The 22,026-nt window shown below is 42.9% G+C and overlaps 1 protein-coding gene across 3 annotated transcripts in view; it reads right to left on the bottom strand.

The window, feature by feature from the left end:
- The window catches only part of LOC147881080 (phosphatidylinositol-3-phosphatase myotubularin-1-like), a 92,975-nt gene that overhangs the window by 29,576 nt on the left and 41,373 nt on the right, over nucleotides 1–22,026 (bottom strand). For all 3 annotated transcript variants that reach the window (XM_087402471.1, XM_087369653.1, XM_087369654.1), the window contains 4 exons: nucleotides 21,302–21,364; nucleotides 19,204–19,303; nucleotides 19,017–19,130; nucleotides 18,664–18,833 (listed from right to left, as the gene is read on the bottom strand). In XM_087402471.1, coding sequence (XP_087258597.1) covers nucleotides 18,664–18,833; nucleotides 19,017–19,130; nucleotides 19,204–19,303; nucleotides 21,302–21,364 — 447 coding nt within the window. The remainder of the gene's footprint in view (nucleotides 1–18,663; nucleotides 18,834–19,016; nucleotides 19,131–19,203; nucleotides 19,304–21,301; nucleotides 21,365–22,026) is intronic.

Below are 22,026 nucleotides of genomic sequence, written 5' to 3'. Positions count from 1 at the left end.
CAATCTGAGTCACTGTAAGCATGCATCTGCAAGTCACCTCCCTTGGGAAACATCAAGCCAAAAGACTTTGTACCTTGCAAGTAACGGAAGATGCATTTTACAGCCTGCCAATGCATAATTTTTGGGCTGTGCATATACCTGCTCACTTGAGAAACTGAAAACTGAATATCAGGTCATGTATTGCAGAGATAAATGAGGCATCCAACAGCCTGGCTATAGAGTGTGACATCAATTGATTCACCCGCATCATGCATTGTAAGCTTCAGCCCCGGCTCCATGGGAGTGGACATAGGCTTGCAATCATGCATGTTGAATCCGTCCAAGAGCTTTTGAACATACTTGGACTGAGACATAACAATGCCACGTTTCTCTTGAATAAACTGGATCCCCAAAAAGAAATGTAACAAGCCCAAGTCTGACATATCAAATGTAGCTTTCAATTGGACTTTGAAATCTGCAATTACTTCCTCATTTGATCCGGTGAGCAGCATGTCATCTACATAAACAATGATGACCAAAATATCGCCCCCATCCTTCTTGATGTAGAGGGACCATTGTGCAGCCCCTTGCTGGTTAGACAAGCAGCAATTTTTGCATACCATGCACGTGGGGCTTGTTTCAGCCCATACAAAGCTCATGCTAAAACTGTTTTAGCAGCCATTGCTAAAAGTGACCTGATGGTGGTCATCCCGGATGTAGGAGCAAAAGTCTCCTCATAATCTATGCCCTTTTTCTGAACATATCCTTTTGCAACCAGCCTTGCCTTGTACCGATCAATGGACCCATCTGGCTTTCTTTTGACTTTGAAAACCCAACGTGTACCTATGGCATTCTTACCTGGTGGCAAATCCACGACATCCCAAGTCTGATTTTTATGAATGGACTGCAATTCATTGTGCATGGCATTCATCCAATGCACATTATCCTTTGCTTCTTCAAATGTCTCAGGTTCTTCCTCATCAAGAAGAGTACCTGCATAAGCTGATTCAACTGAAAGAGCCCCCCCTGTGTGCCTTACTGCACTACGTGTCCTGCCAAGCAATGGAGCCTCAAGCTTACTCTCCCTGAGAGTCTGAAGCAACCAATTCGGGACTCTTTTGGCTGCGTGTATCTCTTGAATTTCTGGCCTGACAACTTCATCCACACCCTGAGGTTGTACTAAATCAGTCGGGGGGCTGAATCTGTACATGTGGATCTGACAGAGGTTGCTGTAAATTTTGAGTTTCAGCGAGGGAACCAAATGCTATAGGAAGCATCCCCTCAAACACATTATCTGAAGAGGCTGGAATCTGAAATTCAGCATGTGTATGTGCAGAATTTTCAGAGAATATAACATCTCTACTAACAAAAATCTTGCATGTAGCAGAACTGTAGAGATGATAGCCTTTGCTTTGTGAGATATCCCACAAAAATGCATTTGAGTGCCTTATCTGACAACTTGTGTCTGAACTCCACAGGCACGTGGGCATATGCAACACAACCAAAAACTCTAAAATGGTCCACTGAAGGCTTTCTCCCATGCCATGCCTCATAGGGAGTGATTGTCTTCAAAGCCTTTGTAGGAGCCCGATTTAAAATATAGTTGGCACACATGAGGCCTTCTAGCCAAAACCTGTGAGGCAACTTCTTACTTGTGAGCATGCAACTATCCATTTCCATGGCAGTGTGATTCTTTCGCTCAGCTTTGCCATTCTGTTGAGGTGTAAGCCTCACTGTAAGCTGATGCATGATGCATTTTTCTTTCAAAAATGTCTCAAATTCATGAGACATATACTCTCCCCCTCTATCTGTTCGAAGTGTCTGCACCTTGAGTCTTGTCTCATCCTCAACCATAGCCACAAAGTGTTTGAAATGCATAAACACTTCTTATTTTGCCTTGAGACCATAGACCCAAGTGTAGTTGTTAAAGTCATCTATAAATGTAACAAAATAGAGATAACCCCCAAAAGCAGGTGTAATATCAGAACTACCCACTAAAAATCTAAAGTGCAAGACAGAAAGGCATAGTTCTCTTCAACAAAGTTGGCTGCAACATCTCCTCCATCATGAGAATGTGAAACTGATGCATCTGACACAGTCATACCCGAATCCCTTTTCTTCTCTTTGGCTATGCGCTTCTTGCACTCTCCAATATAATGACCTAGCTTCTTGCAATAATGACAGATGCCCTTCTTTTTCTGCTTATTTGTATCACCCTTTACCTTATAAGAAGGCTGTCCAGAATCAGCTTTATGCTGATGTGTGGGCTGATTGGCATGTGGCTTTTGCTGCCCTTTACCCTTGGGCTTGAACTTGGAGAGCATAGCATGCTCGCCAGCCCGGGTTGCCATATTTCTGCGAGTTTGTTCCTCCTGCAACAGAAGTCCTATCAACTCGTGAAAGGAGAGAGGATTGCTACCGGAAACCCAAATAGGACTTAGGAAGAGAGTTCAGAGTGGTGGTGATCATCTCTGAATCCAGAATGACTTCATCAATATTCAGCAATTGTTCCCTAAGGTCTTGAAGCTTTGTGAGGTGACAATTCATGGAATCTCCCCCCTCCATATGTATATGGGAAAGTTCTCACTTCAGAAAGGAAACCCTGGCATCATTTCTTGCTGCAAACATACTCTCTAGTGTTGGGGTAAAGGCACATTGCCAACCCTTCATTAAAGATAGCACACCTATGACTGTCTTAAGACAGTCATAGGGTAAACCTAATCCTAATAAAACAAATGAGTTTGTGGTGTGGCTCATCACTTCACACCCGCACACCTTGAGTCTTCTCTCTCTCTCTCACTCTCACCCTCTTGCTCTCATTTCCCCCTTGAAGCCCTTCAACTGGTATCAGAGCAAGGTTTCCCTTCTACCCTTGACCAGCCACCTTATCCCTCGACCTCTACCTAGCCAGCGCCGTACGGACGTACGTCGTCCGTACAGCCGTACGGACGGACTTCGAGCGGCACGGATCTGATCAGGGCGCAAGCGCGGGCATCAAACGTGGGCACGGGAGCAGCTCGGGTGCAAGCGCAGGAGGCTGTGGCGTGGGCACGAGAGCAGCTCGGGCGTGGGCACGGGCTGTGGCGCGGGTCGCGGGCTGTACAACAGCTGCTGACAGCAGCAGGGCGGCGCTGCGTCACACCAGCAGCTGCTACAGCTGCATAGCAGCTCTCGGCCGTCATACGGACGACCGTCGTACGGACTGCCGTACAGCTGTACGGACGACACCGCCACACCTGCAGGGAGTTACATCAGGGCAAACCTTTCGACATTTTTTTTGTTTTCCCTTTTCTGGAATTCCGTACACTGCGCAGGTACAGGAAGTACAGCAAGCGCAGATTGTTCTTTGTTTGGGGAAGAAAGAGAGGTGAAAGCGCATTCTGCTCTTCATTCCTCTTGATTCAGGGTCATTTTTTCAGTTCACAAAACTGTGTTATCTTGACAGTACAGCAAGTACTTTCATTCATCTCGTGCTTGAGGTGAAGAGAACCACAGTGTGTGGTTGATTGCACAGCTATTTTGTTCTGGGAAGGTAATGCCTTGATTTTGCAAGAGGACATATGCTTTTACTGGGTTTGAATCTCAGTTTACAGGTGAGCAGATCATAGGGCTTTTGCCCGGAAGGTGATGCATTGTATGCCTTGAGGCAGTGTGGTGCCAAAGAGCACACATTTGTCTTGATTTCCGCAGTGTCGAGGTGACATTTTCTTGCAGATCACATTTCTTGTCCCACACTCAGAGAACCTCAGTTGAGCCACGCTTGGCCAAGGCGCATCGAGTTTACTCGGTCCCTAACTGTCCATCGTTGACAGTGCTCAAAAGGTTCCTCATTGAGTGTTTGTACGTTGGGATCTGTGTATGTCATTTCTACACAGGGCAGTATATGCATTACATTGGTGGATGATTTTGTCAGAGAGATTTTCATATTGCGTGATACCTCAGTGTTGAGGTGTTCTCCACTTGATTCAGGTGTCAGATCAAGGGGCTTTTGCCCAGACTTTGTTTGATAGCACTTGGGTTACCGACAGAGATCTTCAGATGCATTTTCTTCCCTTGGTATAAGGGTGATTGCTTGGGATTTATCCCATTTTCTGTTGCAGGTTGTGTGACAGGCTGAAGTGTCATTTTTTTTTGGGTGTTTGCCAAGTGGTTTATGCATATTAACTCAGTGCAATACCTCATCTGAGGTGGGAGAAGTGATCAGTACAGTCAGTACATCAGGGTTTACAGCAGTGTTTGTGCTTTGTCAGATGATTATGCACTGTTAAGCACTTGTTGAGCAGCTGCAGCAGTCTGAAATTACTGTTTTTTATGCCTCTTTGAGCACGGTACAGTGTGTCAGAAGGTACAGTATTTGCAGGGTCATTTACTGTTTTGCTGCAGATTTTCCTGACAGTAAAAAACAGCACCATTGACAGTGCTTCTAGCTCTTGAATAGAGCAGGTTTTTTCTGAGAAATCAGAATTTTTATTCAGTCCTTTTTACTTCCAGGGAGTCAGGTACTTTCCTTATCTGATATGGCATCAGGGGGAAGTGATTCTTCAATTCTGAACATAAAGAAACTGGAAGGAGCACACAACTATGCATTATGGGCAGAACAGTGCTTGAATGTACTTCTGTTAAAGAAGATTGCTAAGCCCATAAGGGTGAAGGGTGTCAAGCCATCTGACATGGCAGCTGATGACTGGGAAGAGCTTGATTTGTCCGCAAGGGCAGCTATCATGCTCACTATTTCAGACACTCTTGTGTTCAATGTTCAGGCTGAAAAGACCTCTTATGGTCTATGGCAAAGGCTAGAAGAATTGTATGCCCAAAAGAGCTCAGCCAGTAAGGTTTATTGGCTGAAGAAGCTGGTTGATCTTCGCATGAAGGAAGGTACAGCTATGACCTCACACTTGAGTGAGTTCAATGCCATCTTTACACAGCTGATTGCACAGGGGTTGAATCTTGATGAGGAGTTCAAGGCTACTTTCTTGTTGTGTACCCTCCCTGAGAGTTGGGACACTTTCAAGACCACCCTGTCTAATTCAAATGTCACTCTTATATATGCTGATATAGAGAGCTCTCTCCTCATGGAGGAGATGAGCAGGAAGAATAATGCGGGCAGCAAGTCTTCAAATGCTTTGCAGGTACAGGATAGAGGCAGAACTCAGCAGAAGGGGAGATCTGCTAGTAAGTCCAAATCCCGAAGTCAGTCCCGTGGTAAAAAGGATATTGAATGCTTTTATTGTGGCAAGAAGGGACATGTGAAGTCTAAGTGCTTCAAGTTCATACGGGATCAGAAAGCCAAGAAGGCTGAAACAAAGGATGCAGGAAATGCAAGCAAAGGCAAAGGCAAGGCCAAGGCAGATGACTTGGATGCAGTGAATGTTGCAGCAGAGGACAGTGACAGTGACATACATGATGTTTTATGCTCTTCTGCTGTAATAGCACATGCCTTGGTCATTGATGGTCATGACATGCACACCTGGCTCTTGGATTCAGGTGCTTCTTTTCATGTTACTCCTCATAGGGAGTGGTTTACTTCCTACACAGGTACTCATGGAGTTGTTCATCTTGGGAACAACTATGCATGTCAGATTGCAGGGATTGGCAGTATACAGATAGTATTTCCTGATGGACGCATATTCATGCTTGATGGTGTCCGCCATGTGCCGCAAATCAAGAAAAATCTGATTAGCACTGGCTTATTGGATGACAGTGGTTACCACACCACATTTGGGGATTCCAAATGGGTCATTACTGATGGACAGGCTGTAGTGGCTGAGGGTTTTAAGAGTGATACCTTGTATCCTCTTTATGTTTCCAGTGTGGGTAATCATGTTGTTGCCATAACCGAGCTGCCAAAGGTTTCATTGTGGCATAGCCGGTTGGGACACATGTCTGTTAAAGGAATGCAAGAACTGTCACGTTTGGGTTATCTGCCGCCTCTTTCTTTTTCAGATTTGCCTACTTGTGATCATTGTATATTTGGCAAGCATTCTATGACTCCTCATAAGAGGAGAACTCCCCAGAATAGAACACCACTTGATCTAGTGCACACTGATTTGTGTGAGATGCCACAGTTATCACTAGGGGGTGCAAAATATTTTATTACTTTCATTGATGATGCCACACGCAAAGTGTGGGTCTATTTCTTGAAGCATAAGGGCGATGCCTTAGATGCTTTCAAGAAGTTTGTCGCTCAGGTTGAGAATCGGACAGGTCGCAGGCTGAAATGCCTCAGATCCGATAATGGGGGTGAGTATGTGTCACATGCTTTTGAGCAGTTTTGCCAAGCTAAGGGCATCAAACAGGAACTCACAGCTCCTCATAATGCATCTCAAAATGGTGCAAGTGAGCGGATGAATCGAACTATTCAGGAGAAGGTTCGATGTATGTTGTCTTATGCTACATTACCCCATGGCTTTTGGGTAGAAGCCGTGCAAACAGCAGTTCACATTATTAACAGGTCGCCAAACAAGGCTTTGGAGTTGAAAGTGCCAGAGGAGGTGTGGTCTGGCAAGCCACCTTCATATAAGCACTTACGTGTATTTGGCTGCGAGTGCTTTGCTCATGTACGCAAAGACTTGCGCACCAAACTGGATCCAAAGTCTATCAGATGCATCTTTATGGGTTATGGTGACGAAGGTGAAATGGGGTACAGGTTATGGGATCCCGCTAAACGGAAGATTATACGCAGCAATGATGTCATCTTTAAAGAGGATAGTGTACACAAGGAACCCGTGCAACCTGTGGAATACAGGAGGGTTATTTATGATGATGTTGGACAGCAAAGAATGCCCATTTATATGCAGCAGCAGGCTGCTGCAGATCACCCTGTTCAAGAGGGTATACAGGCTGAAAATCAGCCAGATAATTTTGCCAATGATGCACCACTGGATATGCCAGCAGATGGGGCTGTAGAACAGCCAGATATGGTGGTACAGCCACCCGTCATGCATGAAGAACAGGCTGAACAACAGCCTAATCCGGAACATTTTGTTAGGAGGAGCACCCGTGTACAACAGCCTCCTGCCAGGTTTGTTCCAGGAGCCAATAATGTGGCTGATTTTATCATGCTGACAGATTGTGGTGAGCCTTCCAGCTTCAAGGAAGCTATGGGAAGAACAGAGAAAAAGAAGTGGGAGAAAGCCATGCAGTCAGAAATGGACTCCCTACTTCAGAATGATACATGGGACTTGGTGCAGCTACCTGCAGGCAGAAAGGTTTTGCCATGCAAGTGGGTTTACAAAGTCAAAGTGGATTCAAATGCTTTACCAAGGTATAAGGCCAGATTGGTTGCCAAGGGATTTAAGCAGGAGAAGGGCATTGACTTTGATGAGATCTTTTCCCCTGTAGTCAAGATGACTACTTTGAGAGCAGTGTTAGCTCTTGTTGCTCATGACGACATGGATTTATGTCAGATGGATGTGAAGACAGCCTTTCTTCACGGAGATCTCCATGATGAGATCTATATGAGTCAGCCAGAGGGATATGCTGTTAAAGGGAAAGAGCAGCTTGTGTGTAAGCTCAAGAGGAGCTTGTATGGACTCAAACAGGCGCCAAGAGAATGGTACAAGAAGTTCGATGCCTTCATGCAGTCCCAAGGGTATCATAGGTGTGAGACCGATCATTGCTTGTACACCAAACGGGCAAAGGATGGCAGTTTGATGCTACTCATTCTATATGTGGATGACATGCTTATTGCCAGTAAATCTCAGCATGAGATTAGTGCTTTGAAGAAACAACTGCATAAGTCTTTTGACATGAAAGACTTGGGTGATGCAAATCATATTCTTGGCATGCGGATTACTCGTGACAGGTCCAAGGGACTTTTGTTTCTGTCACAAAAGGAGTACATTGACAAAGTACTGCAGAGGTTTAAAATGGAGGGGGGGAAGTCTATTAGTACCCCGTTGCCTCCACATTTAAAACTCAGCAGTAAGGACAGCCCCAGATCAGATGATGATAAGGCTGAAATGGCCAAGGTTCCGTATGCATCTGCAGTTGGTTCTTTGATGTATGCCATGGTTGCCACTCGTCCGGATATTGCTTTTGCGGTGGGAGTCATCAGCAGGTATATGGCAAATCCAGGCAAGCGGCACTGGGAAGCAGTGAAAGGTGTCTTGAGGTATCTCAAGGGTACCAAAGACTTGTGCATATGCTATGGTAGGCAGGATGCATTGGTGCATGGTTTTACAGATTCAGACTATGCAGGGAATGCAGATAACCGGAAGTCTACTACCGGTTATATTTTCACATTTGCAGGAGGTGCTATATCATGGGTGTCTCGGTTGCAGAAATGCGTTGCACTGTCAACCACTGAAGCTGAATATGTTGCAGCCACTGAGGCCTGCAAGGAAGCAATATGGCTTACTCGGCTGGTGGGAGATTTGGGCATTACAGGAGATATGCCAGTTTTGCATTGTGATAGTCAGAGTGCTATCATGTTGGCAAAGAATCCGGTCTTTCATCAGAAGACCAAGCACATAGAAGTGAAATATCATTTCATCAGGGAGGTACTGGAAGACAAGCGACTTAAGCTTGTAAAAGTGCATACTGATGATAATCCTGCAGATTTGCTCACTAAGAGCTTGCCTACAGAGCGGTTTGCACATTGCCGCCACATCATGGGATTAGGATGAGACCATTCTTATTTTATGGTCTTGTATACAGTAACTGTATATTGCTGTAATTTTTATTCTTTTCTCCCCTTTAGGCACATTGGCCTTTAGGTGGGAGGTTGTTGGGGTAAAGGCACATTGCCAACCCTTCATTAAAGATAGGACACCTATGACTGTCTTAAGACAGTCATAGGGTAAACCTAATCCTAATAAAACAAATGAGTTTGTGGTGTGGCTCATCACTTCACACCCGCACACCTTGAGTCTTCTCTCTCTCTCTCACTCTCACCCTCTTGCTCTCATTTCCCCCTTGAAGCCCTTCATCTAGTATCTCCCAAGCTGCCATAGATGTCTTGCATGACCGAATATGAGGTATAATGAACCTCTTGACAGAAAGAGAAATTACTGAAAGAGCTTGTGCATCTCTAGAGTTCCATCTTTCCTGCTCTGTTGTGGGAGCTCCTGGAGCGGCTGCTCCAACAACTTGTGCTGCATTTGTACCTCTACCCCTACCTCCAGCTGTCGGAGTGATAGGTGTAGTCATTGTATTTGGTCTTGCTTCATCTCCATTGACATAATCCCAAAGATGTCTGCCAACCAAGATATTGCGAACCATGAAACTCCACAAGTAGTAGTTGGTGCCATCCAACTTATCCTCCTGTGTGAGAACCCGGAACACCTCATTTGAGTTGTTCTGAGCCATTTTCACCAGATAATCTCAAAAAATACAGCAAACTGACCAAGTGAAATCCCTAAAATGCACGAGTAAAATCTGCCCACAGTGACAAACACTGTCACAGCCTGTCAAAGGCTCAAAATGCACTTCAATTATCCTGCAAATGCTCTTCAATGTCACTCAAAAATACCTGCAACAGTCCCAAAATGCTTATACACTGCAAATTGCATCAAAATGCCAAAAGCCCCAATTTCTTCAGGGAAATTGCATCCAAAAGAGGGCAAATTGCCTGAAAGCCCCAAAAATGCAAGAAATTGCTGTGTAAAACAAAAAGCCCCAAATTTTTGCAAGAAATTGCAACTCAAAAAGAGGCAAATTGTCTGAAAGCCCCAATTTGCAATTTATCTGCAAAAGAAGTAAATTCTACTGCCAATGTGTCGAAATGAAAATTCCCAAGTGCTCAGATGTGACTCAAACTGAGTCCAAAAAAACCTGCAAAAATCCCAAAATTGCTTGTTCACTGCCAAAATGCATCCGAATGCCAAAAGCCCCAAATGTTGAGCTGAAATTGAGCCAAATTTCACCCAAAAAGCAATTCCCTGTTCCAGAATGCACACAAGTCCCAAATTTCTGCTAAAAAGCTTGACTGCAAATGAAAAACGAATTTGCAGATACCACTTTACGTCAAATGAACCTGTGCATCAACGAAATCCAATTGATGGATTGAGCATGTACAGACAACAACGTTCAAACGATGCTTGTAGGTACTGGAGCTGATGGCGTGGCGCCTATTTGCACATGCTAGGGAGATAACTATTTGGGGGGGGTCTTTCTGTATCCCTTTTTTGTACCTCACTCTTGATGACTTTGATACATCCCAACAAACCCCCCCTCAAGGGAATGCCTCAGACTATGTCAACTGCTAGCAAGGGCTCCTCCCATACCTCCACTAATGCCTTCTCAACCCATGCTCTCATTCTCTCCTTACTCCACTTGTGACTTAAACGTTTTTTAAATGATCTAGGAATCCATATGGTTGTCTATATTCCTAGGTATAGCGATAATAAGCTGGGAAAAACAAGCATTACCTATCTACCTAAAAGCCACACCTTGGTCTGTGGGACGTGCATGGCGAGAAACAAACCAACATGCGAGAGAAATGCTTGGAGGGCACCATTGTGTAAGGGGCACAATGACTTGGAAGAGTAAAAAGAAATCTGGTTTACAAACCTTTGAGATGAATGCTTTCAACAATGTCTATTTAGATGTTGAGAAACTACAACAAGCAATGGTCAAATTATATGGCATGAGACAAGATGGTAAGAGGAAATCCATTACAACATTGCACTTTACTTAGTTCATTTCCTATATCATGTTTATCCTAACAATTTCTCTCTTTTGTTGTGCAAAATGCAATGGAATCTCATATTTGTCATCATCAAAATGAATGAAGCTCAATTGGTGAAAGAGCACAAGCTAGAGAGAGTCGGCATCTGCATTATGAATAAAGCCTTAGCCTTTATTCGAGGGAATGAATAAGTAGAGCAAGATTTCTCAGTGCAATCAGAGAAAGATATATGGTGTCTTATAGAATTTGAGACTCCTCTAAAAGAGGACCATCAGACATTGAAGTGGGTTCTAGATAAAACAAGAATCCCATCAATGCTCCGAAGACAAGAGAAAGGGAAAACACTGATAGTAGATGGCCATGGAACTTTTTCAGTTGAATGGCATCTTGCTGGTGATTTGAAAACCCTCAAGTGCTTGCATGGTTGTGATGCAGGGGAAAATACAATGCTCACATACCTTTATTGCATGTGTTTGCAACATAAGCAAAAGGCTGGATTATAATGGGAGAATGGCATTCTATCTTCCAGCCAAACGCAAGCTCCCAATTGCAACAAGAAGGATCCAAATTGGGATCCCATCTTGACCATCCCACTAGAGAGAGTACACATATGTACTTTCCATGTAAAACTATGGATACTTGATAAGTTGTTGTATTTGCATCTTATTTATGCTTGGAATTTAATTTCATAAGAAGTATCCGCACAGTAAAAATCTTGCAAGCATTTCTTTGACTTGTGGACTTGTGGACTTTCTCGGACTATTATCATCCATTATCTATGCTGCTCGTAATACCTAATTTTGTGTTGACCTACTTTCATGTTGGTACTTAAATATTTTAAGTAAGATAACAAATCTAAAGGGGACTATTTTAGTATAGCACTATGCAATAAATTTGAGGATAGCACAGCAATAGTCCAAGATAAGTGGTCGCCAGTGCTATGATTGGTTGCACTAGGATATTAACAGCCCCCAGCGTGGTGGTTGTTTGGGATATACTAAAAACAAGCATGGGATTTATCGTTTGGGATTTACAAAAACAGTTTAATAAAACCAGTGCGGTGGTTGTTTGGAATATACTAAAAACAAGTAACTATGGGATTTAATAAAACCAACACGGTGGTTGTTTGTGATATACTAAAAACAAGCATGGGATTTATCGTTTGGGATTTACAAAAACAATTTAATAAAACCAAGTTGAAGCAAGCAGTACAGGTTACAGGTACCGTACGAAAGCCTTGCGCTGTTGTATGGCAAAGTGCAAATTTGAAAGCCGTACAACGTACAAAAGCCTTGCGATGTTGTACGACAAAGTGCAGATTTGAAATCCGTACAACGTACGGACGCTGTACGGCTGCTTACATGCAGGTGCTATCACTGTACGGTGCTGATGCAGGTCTGTACAGACGAACAGGTACCAAGGTATGGTGGCTGATTCGAAACGGAGCGTACAGCGTTGATTCGTACAGCTGATTTATACAGACGATGAGCGGAAGGTTTTACAGTCCAGGAGCGCAGGTTGTACGACAGAGTGTACGACACCTAGAGGCTGGTGCGCAGGTTGAGCTACGTGAGCATGGGAGCTGAAGTAGAAGATGTGGGAGCTAGTCCAGAAAGCAGGAGCTCAGGATCTAAGAGCACTCTCACACACGAACAATGGCAGAAGTCCGAGGTTAACATATAGGACGGTTGTGTACATACAAAAGACACACTACAAGACATATGCTTTCTAAAAGTGTAAAAGTGGATTTTGACAAGGCTTAAGAGAGGCTAGAGTTAATCCAAACCCTTCAGGATATGGTATTAGGACCAACCTATGTTTCTTATGTAGGCTTCTCCTCACAAATGCCATAGCTAAATTGTGTGTGAATGAAGAGATGACTCAGTCTTTCTCACTTAAGGGAAGGGAAGGGAAGGGGCTGTCCATTAGCCCCTCTTGTCTTTGCCAAGGATGGCTCCTTCATGAGAAAGTTCAGATTCGCAGTTTAAAAGGCATTGAACCACCTTCAAGGACACTATTAGAACAACTACAAGAGAGGAGAACTAAGAGCTTTGAACTGACCACCCAACTACAATCAACACCCAACATCTCTTGGGTAAACCCATTGCTCAATAAGCTATGAATTCCAACCCAAACAACATAAACTACGACAGCTTAAAAAAAGATAACAAAGAAAAAAGAAGAACAAGAAATGAGAGAGAGAGAGAGAGAGAGAGAGAGAGAGATTAACGTCTGGGAAAGACCAAAAAAAGTATGCAAGACCAAAGAATATACCTTTGTAAGACTAGAGAATGAAATCAACACGAGAGTATAAGCCCCATGGGATGAGCTAGAGGTGCCTTACAAACCTACAAGAAACTAATGATGAAACTTTACCTAGGAACAACCCCCCCAAAAAAACGTTATGCCTTGGGATCTGCATGGGGCATAACTAAGGTCCCATTGGGAATCTCAATGTCTCTAAATGTATTATGTTAAGTTATATAATACAAGAACACAAACAAGACACCAATGCAAACACGAGGAACAAGTTTTTTTCTAACTAGGAATTGTATATACAGTTCAATATGGACCAAAAAAACCTATTTTCAAGTATAATTTGTCAAATAAAAACTTAAATGGATTAATAAACCAAAAAAGGAAGTTTAAATAGACCTGAATGAGAAATTATGAAGAGCATGATTAGTTGAAAATATACCTATTGTTGGCTCCTTGTACAACTAATGCTAGTTGATAGACAATGTAGCATGCCATTCTAGGTACCCGTTTTCACCACAAATATGGCAAGGTGGTTGAAGAAATATAGATGCTAATGATATCAGCAAATACAAATGGCATGTTGGAATTATCGCCATAATGTATGGCAGTGACCAATGTATAGTCAATAAGTGAGTTAGGGGCACTATTCCCTCATTAGAGGTTTTTTTCCCTAACCATAGTTAGGATCCCTAACTACAATTAGTTGATATGTTTAGGTTTTGTCACTTAGACAAAACCTTCACCTTTTGTATCTTTCCTAATCTCTTCTATTACGACAAAACCTTGTAATGTTAGTTTGGCAGTTTTTGGGCATTTGTAGGACTTTTTGGGTGCATTTTGAACCTTTGATTGGCTTTGACAGTAAGCTGTCATTGTTGACAGATTTCTTGGAACTTTTGGGTTGTGCATCTAAAATCCCAAGAAGGGATATTCTTGTCACATTTGCTGCATTTTGGCAGTTATGACCCAGAACAATCCTGATGAAGTGTTTGAGTCCTCACATAAGAGGATGAGTTGGATGGTACCAACTACTCCTTATGGAGTTTTATGGTACGCAATATCTTAGTTGGCAAACACTTGTGGGATTATGTCATTAGGGATGAGACATGGCCAGAGAATGTGGTTGCACCTACAACTCCTCAACAAGGTGGAGGTAGGGGTAGAGGACAAGCTCAGGGTACACTGATAGTCAGAGTACTATATGTTGGAATATGAAGCCAAAGTGAGTCTAAAATGAGTGTTCTAGGTGGTCTAGGTATGGTTTTATAGTCTAGTGAGTCCCAAACATGCCACGTGTCATATTGGGAGATATCCCCTTGCCAAAATGAAGCACCCAATATAATAGAAGACACCTGTTATGCTTTCACAGTGCGTGACACCTTCTTCTTGCAATACTCATCACTGACAACCATGCGGCGCAATCCATTGTATACCCTCTCATCCAACAAGTTTGATAACATGATAAACATGTAAGCAAACCGTGTTTGTGCTGGCTTCACCAATTCCTTCTTACTGAATTTTCTATACATTGCTAACACGGTGTGTTTCCAAGTAACAAATGTCACAATCATGTTAGCATGTACCAACACTGGCTTCACCCATGCAAGCTTTCCGATGTCCTCAAACAAGAGGTCAAGGCAATGGCATGTGCATCTAGTATAGAAAATGTGAGGCCACTCTTCCTCTACCATTCTCCTACCCGCACACAGTTAGATGCATTGTCCATACACACCTGTACCACATTTTCAACCCCAACATCAAGAATGGCATCTTTCAGTATCCCAAAGATGTACTCCCCTAACTTATACTGCCCACTTGTGTCCACGGACTTCAAGAAGGCTGAACCAAATATGCATGAGACCATAATATTGATTATAGGCCGGCGTCGAGTGTCAGACTAACCATCACAAGTTATGGTGCAGCCATATTTTTTCCACTTATCCCGAAACTCTAGCATCTCTTGATCTATGCATACTGCTTCATTAGTTAGCTCCGTTGTGCACAAAACATTGTAGGATGGAGGCTTGAAGGGAGGCCCAACTTGGCCAATGGCACGAACCATCTCCAAAAAATAAGGGCTCCTCACCTTCCCATGAGGAATATCCTCTGCAAAGAAAAAACGACGGAGAGCAATGTATGCATCTTTCCGTGCTTGTGACTCCCATGCCTTTTCCAAGGTTCCCTTTGACATCTTCAACTTCTTTTGCTTTGGCTCATATGCACTGCCAGATGCATTTCCACTTGCAGTACCACTCACTGAGGCATGTCCCAAATCAGCCACATCTTCAACAAGCTATTTTGCATCAGTTTTTAGGGCCGCCTTTGCCTGCAATCTTCGACAAGTATCTTTCACATTTTCAGGAGGAGCGGTGCACTTGTCAACCCCCAAGCCTGTGAGCCCAAGAAAATGTGCCCTTATACGGGTCGGTCCTCCATCCCATGAATGAGGGCAATATTTACATTTACAAGTGTATTGGCCCTTCCCCAAAGGCTTTACGGCCTCTACAAATTCCCATTCTGGTCTTTTTTGTCTTCCCATTTGCAGATCTGCAAGTTGCAAATCTGCAAAAGAGGGCAAATAAGGCATTGGGCAAAGGAACAATTTCCAAAGAGGGCTTGAAGCCCTTGCAGGCTGCCCTGTTAGATGGCATCAACTAAAGAGAGAGCACTTGCTGCAAAACAGGAAAAAAGAGCAGCCATTGCAATTACCTTGACGCTTGGAGCAGGTGCAAGCTGCAAGCTGCAACTGTACGGGTGGCCACTCACCTCCAAAGCAAGTAGAAGACGGCAAAGGGCTGCCTAAATAGAGGGCAGCAAGGTGCTGAAGAAAAGGGCAAACTGAAGAAGAGTGAAGGGCTGAGGGGACTCGGGAGTCGGGACTGAAGAAGAGGGCAAAGGGCTGCCTAAATAGGCTCTTGAGAAGAGGGCAAAGGGCTGCCTAAATAGAGGGCAGCAAGGTGCTGAAGAAGAGGGCAAAGGGCTGCCTAAATAGAGGGCAAACATCTGCCTAAATAGGCTCTTGAGGCAGCAAGGTCGGTGTGCAGGCAGAGAGTCGATTAATCGTGATTGGAATTTGGTCGTAGACTGTACTATGTAGTGCGTACGGCCTTTCTTGGGATTCGGGAGCCTTCACAAGGACGTCGTACGGATTAGAAAATAGGAGGAAAGCAATAATATAAGGTACGCATCCCGATTTTTTTCCCCCCAAAAAAGGCACGTACGGAAATCCGTACGTACGGCCGTACAGAATCTGTACGAAAAAAAGAACCGTGTACGGATGCAACAGTGCCTACAGTCCTGTGCCGTACAACCTGCCCGTACACCTGCTACTCCTGCTGCCCTGATTCTCCTCTCCCTTGCCTCGTCGTTACCCTCTCCATCATTTTCATTTTCAGCCCACCATAACTTGCCCAAGAGCTGCGCCATTCTTCTCTCCAAAAATGTGCCACTTTCCTGTCCAGTATTCATGTGAAGCTGCTCCGAACTTGATGTGAGCTCTTGACATTACATTGCGGTGACTCCTTCACGTGACTACTCCAACATTGGTAAAGACTTCCCGAGCTAGATGTGAGTTCTTTGATACTACTCTGACACACTCCACTACAGTGATCTCTCTGATTAGTGCATTACCTCAAGCTTGATGTAGTCCACTCTACATCAAGTGACTTCTTCAACATTCCTTATTCAATCGGTGCCTGAGGTACTTCGCATTGATTGACTTCCCGATTGGTCGTAGTACCTGAGGCTTCTACTTCGACATTGGTGACTCTCCTTCCGGCATTTTGAGAGTCATCATGTGATTGCTCCACGTAGCTACCCCATGGACTTCACCGACACATATTTTGGGGCATCCATGCCTAGTGCTTCATTGACATTGTCATCGACTCGCAGGGATGTGCACACATGTGCATTAGCTACTTAGAGGACATCTCTTATCATAAAGAGATCTATTTTTTTACTACAGCTTGATGTATTTTGAGGTCATCTGCCCTGGGGTGGTCTCCCTAAAATGATATGTATTGAGTGTTTGGTTTTCATTGAGTCTACAGGTCCTCTGTCTTGGATAGTCCTCCTAAAAAGATGTATTGGTTTTCCTATTTTTTTGGTGTGTGGCTTCCTAACATGTCTTGTTATGAAGCCAAGGGGGGATGTACTGTAGGAGCCCTGTATTGGCTTTGATAGGTTTAGAGGGGGATGTATTGTGGGAGCCATGTATTGGCTTTGATAGGTCTCGTTATCAGGCCTAGCCGAGTTCCAGGATGGTGGTGTATTCCTAAACCTATGAGCTGGTCATGTAGCCATGCTATAACATGAGCCTCTGAGCATGTTGAGTCTCAAGCCATGAGAGTGCTTGGATCAACCTCTGAACATGCTCATACTTTAGTCTCTGAGTTACATAGGGTGCACAATTTGATGACCGTCATTATCATGTTCTGCTGTTGGTTCCATTCCAATAGTGCCTCACCTTAGACCGTCATTGTCATGTTCTGTTCTTGGTTCCATTCTAGTAGTCTCTCACCTTGCCTTCATGGGGGGGTGTTGGAATATGAAGCCAAAGTGAGTCTAAAATAAGTATTCTAGGTGGTCTAGGTGTGGTTTTATAGTCTAGTGAGTCCTAGACATGCCATGTGTCATATTGGGAGATATCCCATAAACATTGTGACTTTCTAGAGTCTAGTGGCACACTATATAGTGTTGTACTTGTCTATTGTCTATTACATCAGTCAAGATCAAGCTATCAATACATTGTGAGTACTTTGGTTATCATTGCCTAGCACTTATACTTTCCATTTTGCCTTTCATTATGCTTTCCATATTTCCATTCCGTTCCTAGCTAGCTACTATGTCTCTTCAATCTCTTCACTATAGCAGTTGCAAAGAATCCTGTGTTTCATGCTCGCACGAAGCACATTGAGGTTCATTATCATTATGTCAGAGAGAAGTTGCATGCAGGGGAGATCAATATGATCTATGTCTCTACACATGACAATGTTGCAGACATCTTCACCAAAGCACTTCCACGCGAAAAGTTTGAGGCATTTCGCAATGCCCTCAACTCATCTCCTTTTGGTGATTGATCTTTTACTTGTACATCATCACATTGGCACTGCAAGGGGGTGTTGGAATTATCGCCATAATTTATAGCAGTGACCAATGTGTCGTCAATAAGGCACTTTTCCCTTATTAGAGGTTTTTCCCCCTAACCACACTTAGGAGGATCCCTAACTACGGTTAGTGGATAGATTTAGGTTTTGTCACTTCGAAAAAACCTTCACCTTTTGTATCTTTCCTAATCTCTTCTATTACGTCCGTTTGTGTGGCTCTCTCTCCATCTCCTTTCGCTTTCATGGCAAGGGTACACACTTGGTGCAAAAAGTTGGAGGACAGTTATCTCCTTCACAAAATATGATTGCATAATCAATCACACATCAATACATCCAAGAAAGCACTGGCTCATTGACATGGAAGCCAAAGGTAAATCCTGCAAATCTCATGGCGGATGGACTTGGTATTGTCTTGAAACATTTCCATCACTAAGCACACATTTTAAGACCTTGCCCAAAGTTGCACAAAAAAAAATATAACGCCTATCTCATGACAGATGGACTTCAACTTCACATGTTATCATCATTGCACTTGGTAATATACCTTGAAACACTTCCGTCACTAAGCACACAACTTCTTTAAAGACCTTGCCCAAAGTTGCACAAAAAGAATAGAAAAATAAAATTACATCTGCCCATCACATCTACCGTATTCAACATGTTCACAGTACGAGTATTTGAAATGTAAACCTGCAGTGAACGAGCACAGAAGCTCCTTCAAGCACGATGCGGGCAGCAACCCATGCGGCACCAGCAAGCACATTATGCACATGCATCAACCAACCACTGTCCCCAAGTGCTGAAACAGCTGCCGACATACTGCTAAGATTACCACCTCCCCAAGCAAGACCGCTAGTCCTCTGCAAGCATCATTCAACATCTCATAGAACAGAATAAAAGGCATTAAAACTGCCAATCACTGTACCCTCACCCATCTAATAAGTTTTTTTGGGGCACTGCCTGATTTTTAACATAATGGCAGACGTTTCATAAGCAACCTGCTTGCCAGGTGATATCATGGATACAGAAAATACTAGCCTTACCAATAAAGAGGAAGAACCATCTGATGAAGCTGCACCATGCAAATCCAAGTAATCTCGCAACCGTGACAGACTCTCACGCATAGCGTGAATATTCTCAATCCCTAAGAACACAACCTGCATATATTTTTGTTAAAAGTTGCTTAAATGTCTTTGCATTGAAAACAATTTGACATAGAAATTAGCTTACCTCAGATTGAAAATAATTAGATGATGACTCTGATCCACCACCCATTGCTCCATTTGCTAATGCATTTTTCCTTGGCCTTGCATCAGCTATGTACAATTTTCTGCAAATAGTACATTAGCAAATGTATGTATCATAGTCAAACTGTCACCATGAAAGAGTAATTCTCAAAATTTTGTTTTGCTTAATTTTTGTTTTGCTAGGTTGATGACAAGCACTTAGGAGCATCATTAGTGTAACTTTAGCCGTTTCTGTAATAAATGCAGCGCAAACTCGAAACTTAAGACTGGCCCACTCAAAAAATAAAAGAGAACTCAATCTGTAACAGACCTTCATTTTTCGATGGACATTTATTTCAACTTTAGCTGATTTATTTATCATTCATTTGGTGCACATGTTTACCAATCCTACATGTGTGTGTTTTTGTGATTTCGTTGTGCAGCACTTCACACACGTGACCAGTTATCTTCATCAAATCCAGCACATTGGCCATCTTCAGTTACACTGATCACTTCACACATCATGAGATTCTACACCATCTTGCTGTCATGGTGGCATCTTTTGCGAGGATAGCCACACCTGACAATTCATACGGTGTACAGCAAGTCATATCCAAGTGATTGGATGTTAGAGCCTACCACATGGCAATTTGCCATTTGGTCAACATGTGGCAGAGCCACCTGCTTGAGTGACAACTAGTCCTGGACCTGAGATTTAGCTCAAGCTGCCTGAAAAAGCACCTAGCCAGCCTGGCAGCGTGTGTGGCTCTGGGCCAACACATTGAACAGGCTCATTTTCCTCATCCTATCTGGCACATGCTGATTGTGTTCATATAAAAGCCGTACACATTGAGCAGCTAAGGATTGACTTAGAACCTAGACGAAGAGCATTGATGTCCAACTTTATGTACAAATTTTGTCATAGAGGGTTTCAGATGCAGTTCTAAAACAAATTTTTGCTCGTCTTCAAACTCAAGGATCTGTTAAGCTAAGGTATGGCAGGTGCTCTACACACCTGTGTACCAAAAAATGACCGGCCACGTGGCACTGTGACAACACAAAACACTAAATTTGCAATAGCCTTTCTAGACTTGTCCATATCTGTGCTGATTATTCACACTCCTGTACATTCCCTCTTCCCCTCTTGTGAGCAGTTAAAAAAATGCCGAATCTCCTCTCTTTTGCATCTTTCTGCCTACTCAATTATCCAGCATAAGCAAAGGGCCACATTTAGTTGATTATTCATTGCCGTTTATCTTCATTCCTAGGATGTCCCATGAAGCCGCCAAAGATTATTATATTCACACCTTGGACAACATTTGAAGGTGCGTGAACAACATTTTTCCAACTGAACCAAGTTAATTCCATAAATAATTACTTTCATAAGGGTAGAATACATAATAATATACCTTTGTAAGACTAGAATAAGTCCAATCATACAAATTTATATTTTCTGATGTTCTAAAGGCCAAAAATCTACACAGAAAAAAAAAGGGAAAATGAAAGAGAAGAAAAAAGAGGTAAACAAAACCTTTTATGAAAAACAAAAGGAAGACATACTTAGCAAGCAAAGCAACACTTATGTCGTCATCAGTGCCCAAGCATAAGCAGCTATACTGGGTTTCTGAAGACCCGCGGAGTCTCTCGAGCAAACCCAGTGCTTACTAAAATACGTCAAATAAACAAAAGAGAAAGAAAAAAAGAAATAAAGAACACTGGAAGAAGGTGACTAAGCAAAAATAAACAAGCAAGGTAAGAAACAAAAATCAAAATCTTCCAACTCTCTCTCTCTCTCTCTTTTATTTAAAACATAAAAAACTAAAAGGACCCTTTACACTTAAGTATCGCTTCCTACAAAGAGGCAAAATTACATTCCTAACTTAGAAAGCACAAGCATACTCAATTCGTTCTTACAAATTTTAAATGTACTACAGGATATCATATTGGCCTAAATTGGTCTTAGAATGAAACTGCCTATCCAAAAAACTGACACTTGCAAGCGTGTAAAGCATTTCATTCAATGTGCCAGTCAATTCATTCCTTTGAAACCCTTCAAATTATAAAATAAAAAGTAGGCAGTTTCCAACATCAAAAGCACATACCTGCGTTCCTCACAGCTTGCCAAAGGAACACAAAGCGCCTCGACAAGTTTCTCATCTGCATTACTACAGCCACAGAAAATTATATTAATACAACTAGTAAGAAAGCACAAAGAGAGATGCACCTTTTTCTGGCAGCTCTTAATACATAGACTCTTCAAAAGTAGAGCTCTATAAATTGAACCTTCGTGAACCTTCATAATTTTCTGTCATGGACTGAAGATAAAGTGATAATGACAGAAAGGAAAGACAAAAGAGATACAATTAATGAAGCAAGAAGCATTATACATACTAAGTGTAGTGTACACAAGAGTTTGGATTAGCTGCCGTCCCTCCTTCTCAGGATGGCTTCTTTATTGAATACCAAATCAGCTCTAGTTACGTAATTCCCATTACAGGACTGTTGACATCAGGACTTACTTTAAGTACATCCCCCCCACACCGCCCAAGCTTGCATGGAGCGTTTCATCCAAACGTTGTACGCTATTGTGCGAGAGTTAATGGACAGTCTTCGCCACTGATAAATGTTGGTCCTGGTGTGTTCGATCGCTCTGTAAGGGACTAAGCCAAGTTACCACAATTGCTCCTTGGAATATTGTTTGACTTTTCTACCACTACTGTAGTTCCTGGATAAACTATATTGAGCTAAAGCAAGATTTTGTAGCATTGCAGCATGGATGATTGGCTGCACTAGTTTGACATGCTCGAACCATTGCTATGCATTTTAT

Source organism: Dipteris shenzhenensis, chromosome 31 (assembly GCF_047967505.1).
Source record: "Dipteris shenzhenensis isolate YYH24624 ecotype China chromosome 31, Dip_SZ_1.0, whole genome shotgun sequence".
In the NCBI taxonomy this organism is placed as follows: domain Eukaryota; kingdom Viridiplantae; phylum Streptophyta; class Polypodiopsida; order Gleicheniales; family Dipteridaceae; genus Dipteris; species Dipteris shenzhenensis.
The sequence above is the reverse complement of the archived record's forward strand: the minus strand, read 5'-3'. Positions and strand labels throughout refer to the sequence as shown.